Source organism: Lampetra fluviatilis, chromosome 41 (assembly GCF_964198595.1).
Source record: "Lampetra fluviatilis chromosome 41, kcLamFluv1.1, whole genome shotgun sequence".
Classification (NCBI taxonomy): domain Eukaryota; kingdom Metazoa; phylum Chordata; class Hyperoartia; order Petromyzontiformes; family Petromyzontidae; genus Lampetra; species Lampetra fluviatilis.
This window is the reverse complement of record NC_136315.1, coordinates 9279668-9287398: the sequence shown is the minus strand read 5'-3', so window position 1 is coordinate 9287398 and position 7731 is coordinate 9279668. Positions and strand designations below refer to the sequence as shown.

The window sequence follows — 7731 nt, the reverse complement described above, 5'->3', positions numbered from 1 at the left end:
TCAGGCTGTGGTGTTGTGCTGGTGGTGTTGCGGCCGTGTCAGGCTGTGGTGGTGTTGTGGCCGTGTCAGGCTGTGGTGGTGTTGCGGCCGTGTCAGGCTGTGGTGGTGTTGTGGCCGTGTCAGGCTGTGGTGGTGTTGTGGCCGTGTCAGGCGGTGTCGTGGTGGTGTCGTGGTGGTGGCGACGTGGTGGTGTCGTGGTGGTGGTGTCGTGGTGGTGTCGTGGTGGTGGTGACGTGGTGGTGTCGTGGTGGTGGTGACGTGACGTCGCTGGGTGGTTCCCGGACGGCCGCGTGGATTCCGGTAAATAGCTCGTGGGGAACTCCATAGAATCCGCGTCTCCCTCCCCCCCCGCCCGCTCAGAGCGAGCAAAGCAGCGGAGAGAGAGAGAGGACCAAGTGCTCAGCGGAGAGAGAGAGAGGGGACCGAGAACTCAGTGGAGAGAGAGAGGGGACCGAGAACTCAGCGGAGAGAGAGAGGGGACCGAGAACTCAGTGGAGAGAGAGAGGGGACCGAGAACTCAGCGGAGAGAGAGAGGGGACCGAGAACTCAGTGGAGAGAGAGAGGGGACCGAGAACTCAGCGGAGAGAGAGAGGGGACCGAGAACTCAGCGGAGCCTCCTGGGTGCCTCGGGTGAGTGCTGCACCGCACGCGGCTCGACGTCGATCAGCGTCGCCAGCGGTGTCCGCTTCTAACGACGGGCCCTGTTTGCCGGTGATTGTGCAAATTCCACATTTCTATGGCCGGGGGATTTGTGTGTCCCCCCCCCCTCCCGCCTTCAAATGCAACTGAGAAGGGGTTCCTTAGACGGAGTGTCGCGGGCCTCGGCGGCGGGGCTCTCGTGCTGATTTTGATCGCTCCGGGAAGAGACGGCGGCACGAGACGCGGCGCGTGAAGACGAGAGAGAGAGAGACGCGCGAGACGGAGGGGTGGCGATCATCAGGCGTAGACAGAGATGTGGAGGGGGGAGATGTAGACGAGATGAGCGAGATAAAGACAAGATAGGGACGGAAGGGATCATCCCGCGCGTCACATTGATTAGGAATCGAACTGAAGCCGATATTTGGTTCTCCCTGCTACTTTTTTTGTTTCCGTAATGAATCCGGGACCATCATGGGACCTCCTAGCTGCTCACCCCGAGCTCTCATTACTCTGATAGTGCGTTGTCTTTGAACTGTGCGCCTTTTGGCGTCATCTGGTCGAACACCATATGAGACTATAATAAAGCTGTCTCTGGTGTGGACCAATCAGTTTCGAGGACAATGCATACATTATTAGAGTATTGTTTTTTTGTTTGCATTTGACTGCAAGTATTGTAGTTAATGTAAACATGATTCCTTGCAAAAGGTGTCAGTTTTGTTGCCAGAAAAAAGGGGAAAACCCCTATTAATCCGGGACCACTTGAGCCGCTTGGGGCTCTGTCCCCTTCGCTCGCCGTCCCCTCCGTTCACCCGTCTCCCTTCGAGCGGGAGTGGTGAGCACAACGCCGCTCATCATCGCCGCACTGCCCACAGGACACCGCGGGACACGGAGGAGGAGGCCGCCATGCGCGCCTCGCTGCTCGTCGCTCTGCTCGCCGCGCTGGGCGCCGTCGTCGTCGCTGCCTTCTCGCCGGGTAAGAGGCGCCCGCGGCATCGCAACCAACCCTCGGCAGCTCCGCAGGGCGATCGATCAACGCTGCAGATCAAATGCGGCATCAATAGAGCGACATCTCAACATGTCAATAGATTAACATCTGCATATTCAACTAGTCATGAGGCTGATGTATGTCACGTGTTGTACTCACCATGAGGCTCCTGCATGCCACGTGCTGCACTCACCATGACGCTCCTGGTCTTAACAGTCTCACCGGCTCATCGAGTTCATTTATGATTGCGGATACTCCACCTGTGAGCATCGCCCCACTTGTTGTACATATCAGTGTCAGAGGTTCGTAGTTTGATGCCAGCGGCCGCCCTGGTTAATACCGTGGTTGTTTTACACACTAACTGAATTGTAGTGCTCGCAGTATTACCATCAAGGAGCACCAGCCGGCGTATACTCGTCGCTTAACCCGAGCTCCCACGCGCGCCCGTCTTTGTCTCCCTCTGCCTGGGCGCCAGGTTACTACGCAAGGTGCGAGTGTGTGAACGACCTCTTCACGGGCAAAGTCAAGCCCAGGTCGGTGCGCAGGGCGAGGCTGGTGGAGAGGAGCTTCAGCTGCAGCCACGAGGAGGTCGTGTGAGTGGACACGTACACCCGTGACGTTGTGTGCCCTTGTGTGACGGGTCCCCATATCGCCACCTGTTCCATCTGTGTGGGATAGAGTGTTTCCCCCTCGCGTGTTAGAAGGGGGTTTTCCCCTTTCTGGGTGCTCCAGTTTCCTCCCACCTGCAAACACTCATTAATTGGCCGGAGGCAGAGCTTAGGCAATTGTCACCATCATCCACCAGTGGATTTGACAAGGGACTGAAGAACGATACGTATTGCTGCATTATGAACATTATGAACATTATGAACAATATGAACATTATGAACATTATGAACATTATGAACAATATGAACAATATGAACATTATGAACATTATGAACATTATGAACAATATGAACATTATGAACATTATGAACGTTATGAACGTTATGAACGTTATGAACATTATGAACATTATGAACATTATGAACAATATGAACAATATGAACATTATGAACAATATGAACATTATGAACATTATGAACATTATGAACAATATGAACATTATGAACATTATGAACAATATGAACAATATGAACATTATGAACATTATGAACAATATGAACATTATGAACATTATGAACAATATGAACAATATGAACATTATGAACATTATGAACAATATGAACAATATGAACATTATGAACATTATGAACATTATGAACATTATGAACAATATGAACATTATGAACATTATGAACATTATGAACACAGTTGTTTTTGTGTGTTTGCTCTGCCTTGCAGAATCGGCATACAATGGGAGAAGGAAGTCGTCGATCTGTGCCTCGACACGAGCGTGTCTTGGGTGGTCAGCGCTGTGGACTGCATGCGGGCAAGGTGCGAGAGCGTGACCCACCACCACCACCACCACCACACCGCGCGCCCACCACTCGTCAACAAAGACAAAGTTCCCCCGTATAGCATTAACAGGCCGTCGGGGCAAGTGCTGTTATCGAGCACCTATGAAGGCCGCCACGGTACACGATGTGGTGGATGTCCAACACCACGCCCGCCCGGCCGCCTTTGTCTCTCCAGTGCGGATGTTTACACGCCGCAACTGGGTACTCATATAAGGCTGAGTCGACCTAGGGGCATCCTCTCGATTTGCGGCGGTTGACGTTCGCGTGGGTGCGTGGTCCTCAGCGGCTCTGCAGGCCACGTGGCGTGCGTGCAGAGGGCGCTGCGACGACACCACCGCAGGAGGGGCCCTGCGCCGACGAACGCGCCGGGGAGACGGCGCGGGAGGAAGCCCGCGGCCGGGAATCAGCGCCGAAAACCACGAAGGAACGGAGACCGCTAAACCGGATGTGGGTTACCGATTTTCAACGGCGACATGGAACTTCACATCCGATGTTATTCTCTCTTGCCCTGACAGCGTCGGCCTTAGCCTGGCCGCCGAAACGTTAACCGCTGGAGCAAAACTTGTGACCACATAACCGTGATGGGCCCGTCGGGTTTCCAGGCAAATGTTGTCCCTCAGCCATTGTTTAAGCAAGCAAGCCTGGACTGGTTTCGGCCATGCGAGTCTCGTCAGCAGAAACGGGCTTGTTCAATGCTGCTGTGTTGCCAGAGGCGATTGGAAGACGTGCTCAACGCGAAGCGACGATTACGCTCGCAATACGTGCAACGAGCCGTGTGTGTGTGAAAAGGTCCGTGCATAAGTTATGCTAGTGAGATGCGATGTTACATTTCGGCAGACGGAGAAATATTTGCACACCTGTCAACCCCTTATCAGTGCCCGAGCTTATTACAGACCAATTCAGACCTTATCGGTCACCGCGTGCCCCTCATACAGCTCAACGTTCATCCTGCAAAGCCCTATTTAATCGGCTGTACACCGTTTGGACCTGAAAACGCTCTTTCCCTGTACAAGAATGCGGTTAAAACGTATGCGTCGCCAGGTGTGTATTGGTTAATGTACTCCATGTATATTTTGTCGATGTTTTACAACCAATTCTAAAAGCGAAAATTCATCAGCGACGTCTTCCGATCTGTAACCGACGAGACACCATTTGAGAAGACGATCCGACATGTAACAAAAAAGAATTGCCACGGTAGGTCACGCAGCCTTTCTTAGTTGTGGACTTTACCTCGTGCGACAAGAGGCCACGTTGCTCAGAGCGTCGCCCCAAAAGTGGGAGCTGCGTCTTGCGCGGTATAGCCGGCGCGTCGACCTCTGCAGCCGTGAACGTGACACTTTTGGGGAAAATAAAAAGTAATATAAAAAAAAAACTTTTTTTTAAACACGCTTTTATGAGATGTACTAGTAATGGCACAACTCCAGGAAGTGGCCCTGAAGCTTGCCATAACGTAAGGCACCGTGGCCAATTACAGCCAACGTCAGTTGAGTGTGGACAATTATACCCAAGCCGAAACATAACATATAAAAAATAAAGTTTAAAAATATATTTTTTATTATAGAATATAGTGTTGTCATCAGTATGACATAAGTTTACCAAGTTTGCAGTCGATACCACATTGGGAAGTGGGTTAAAATTGAGTTACAAGATTTGAGGATACGACAACAACAACGACAACAGAGTGAGTTAATAAAAACGTGTAAATAAAGATGCGTGTTGGAAAACGAAACGCAAGACAACGTGTGTGTTACGGGGTTTTTTTCCCCTTCCAGACTTCTGTTACCCATCAGCGCGTGTTGAATACATTACAAATTCTGCGCTGGTTTCTCCCGTCGTGTTGTTTGTGAACTTTGCGCCGCTGTTAAGTCTCCGCGCGTGCTTGTTATGACACTTCCCACGTTTGTTGCCACCTCTCGCGTCCGGCGCGCTGGTTAGCGCGCACTGCCCTCTGAAGCCCAGTCACCCACGAAGTTCAATGTCCGCAACGGTGGCGAGTGACAAACGAACAGCGCTTGGGCTCCCCTTTTTTCGTGGCGCTGTATGCTCAAACAACCCCGATGAGTGTCACCGTGTGTGGCAGCCTTCCTCTCGCAGTGGATTGACACAGGGGGCTATTCACAGTGAATACAGTCCGGCGTTTAATCTCCACTCTTCTTCCTTCTAGCGAATGGGAAGTGCGTGCGAGCCACGCGTCCAGGTTTAAGTCCGCGAGCCACGCGACACATTCGGGAGTAGCCGCGAATTCAGTTTCATGTATTAGGTATAGAGCCCTGTGAGCCATTCGGCTCTTGAATCGGGTGCAGCCGCAACATACAAAAAACAACAACATGAACATGAAAACATCTTAAAGTGAAAGAGAAAAAAAAGGTGTCAGTTTTGTTGCCAGATAAAAGGGTAAAAAAACTATTATCATCTTAAAGTGACTATGCGCAAACAGAAAAATCCAGGACAAATCCAGCAAAAAACTGCAAAATCTTCCAGAAAAAGCACCGCACACCAACGCTGTGTGCAAAAATCCCGTGGGATGCAAGTCAAACAACAACAACCACAAGACAACTTAGATTAAAGCCATCAGTCTAACTCCGTACTACAACAACACAAACATGGCCCAAACACCGCTGACACCGCTCAGTCCGCCGGAGAAAGCGGGCGCGCAGGATGATGCAGTTGTTCGTGCGAACGGCGGTGCCATCGTCTGGTTCGGGCGCTCCGCCGTCACACCGTGGGCTGTGCGTGGTTAATGCACACTTGATCCCTTGCAAAAGGTTTCTATTTGGTGTTTGAACATCTTAACACCTCCTGTGTTATTGCCAGAAAGGGTAAACCCTATTTTGTATATGTGTAGTGTGATAGCGCCGGCTGGTGGACAGCAGCGGCAACTGCGGTGGACAGACAGCGCACACGCCGGTGAGGGCGCACACGCCGGTGGGGGTGTGAGCACGGTGTTGGCAGGGCGGAGGAACTGGGGCAAGGGTCACGGAGGACCCCGTCTGGAGGCCCCTGGAACCTGCTGGGAGGTTCGAGAAGGGAGGCGTGGTCAGGGCGGAGCCAGGCCACGCTGGGAGCATAAAAGGAGGCGAGAGTGGGAGCTCGAGGCTGCCGGTTCTGAGATTGGTCTCGTCCCGTCGTCGCTGCCGTGTCCGCTAGATGTTGCGCTACAAGAGAGCAGTTGGCTGTCTCAGTGCCGTCAGTGTCAGACTGCCGGTGTTGTGTACAGGCCAGGCTGAGCTACTGTGGAGAGTGTGTGGACGAGCCCGTGGAAGTTGTGGTGAATAAAGAAGGTGCCTCCTAGAAACTCTGTCTCCGAATCGTTGACACTACATGTATATACTTCGATACTGGCAAAAATGTCCCATTTCGGATGTCGTTTGTTGCAGTGAGTGTTCTAAAATGCGCGATGTCGCTGACCGAGTAAGTGGCTGTTTACCGGGCGATGTTTTTAGTAGGCAGGCGTTGTTGTGTCCGTGAGCAGGTGTGACGTGGTTGTTGTTGTTGAATATGCGGCCGTGGGCTGTCCCAGGACACGCGTTGCAACAAGGGCACTGCATGCCCCGGCCAAGCGAGGCTGGCTTACGGAAGCAAGCACAGTCGCTCAGGAAACCATCGCGCCTGTCGCCCACGGGGTACACACAGTGGCAGCCTTTGTGCAAGAGCCGCTACGAACCAAGAGACACACCACTGCATACCTGTCAACCCCTTATCAGTGCCTACCTTATTACGAACCAATTCTCACCTTATCGATCACCCCATGCCCTTATACATTTCAACTTTCATCTTACAAAGTCCCATCACAAGGGAGAGACACAAACAAACAGACCATTGTTTTCGTTTCCTGTATTGAAACGGCTGTACGCCGTATGGACCTGAAAACTCAATTTCCCTGTACAGGAATACGGGGTAAACCGTATGGGTTGACAGCTACGCAACACAGCACTTCCATACCCAACCTCCCACCCACGAAGAGTGCGCAATACTTGTATTGTTCTGTGTCAACATTTTAGGTGCTCGAGTCGTGTGAGTAGAATATAACATGTGAGCAGAATAAAAACAACGAACCTTGTTGCTCGATCGTCACTCAGAAGCAACACGTAAACATTGCGAGGACATCCCAGTGGCCTTACGCGCTTGTGGTAGCCAACGGCGTCTCTGTTCACAGCCTCACCCCTGCGTGGTCTCAACAGGGCTCGTTTACGCAGACGATGCTCACCTGAACGACGATTCGTGAAGCGGCGATATAGAAGGATAGGTATTGAAAGGGTAGTCCGGCAATGCGATGCGCTTCGACCAAAGTTATTCACGGTGACAAAATATTTTCTCCCCCGAAAGAAATTGGAGCGTAGAGGGAAAGGCATGAAATATTAATTGAGAAAATATTCGTTCTCGCATTTGAGTGTCCAATGGGAACGAGCTGCTGGGCACGTGATCATGTGTGACTAACGCAGGCTGCGAAGTTGTGCTCAGGATGGATGTGAGCAAGACAAAGGTGGCACGCAACAATTTTCTCAAGGATCATGCTCCCTCTGTCATGGGAGCACGCTGTTGCCGGTGACCACGTGGGCAGGTGTCTGGCACGCTGTTGTTGGTGACCACGTGGGCAGGTGTCTGGCACGCTGTTGTTGGTGACCACGTGGGCAGGTGTCTGGC

The 7731-nt window shown here is 51.9% G+C and overlaps 1 protein-coding gene across 1 annotated transcript; it reads left to right on the top strand.

Annotated features, from left to right (window-relative positions):
• Nucleotides 1–374: 374 nt before the first annotated feature.
• Nucleotides 375–6349, top strand: LOC144946523 (uncharacterized). Its single transcript, XM_078875490.1, has 5 exons — nt 375–630; nt 1512–1612; nt 2100–2217; nt 2972–3064; nt 3371–6349. Exons 2-5 carry the CDS (start codon nt 1543–1545, stop codon nt 3525–3527), a joined length of 438 nt encoding a protein of 145 aa, XP_078731616.1. The 5' UTR covers nt 375–630; nt 1512–1542; the 3' UTR covers nt 3528–6349.
• Nucleotides 6350–7731: the final 1382 nt, after the last annotated feature.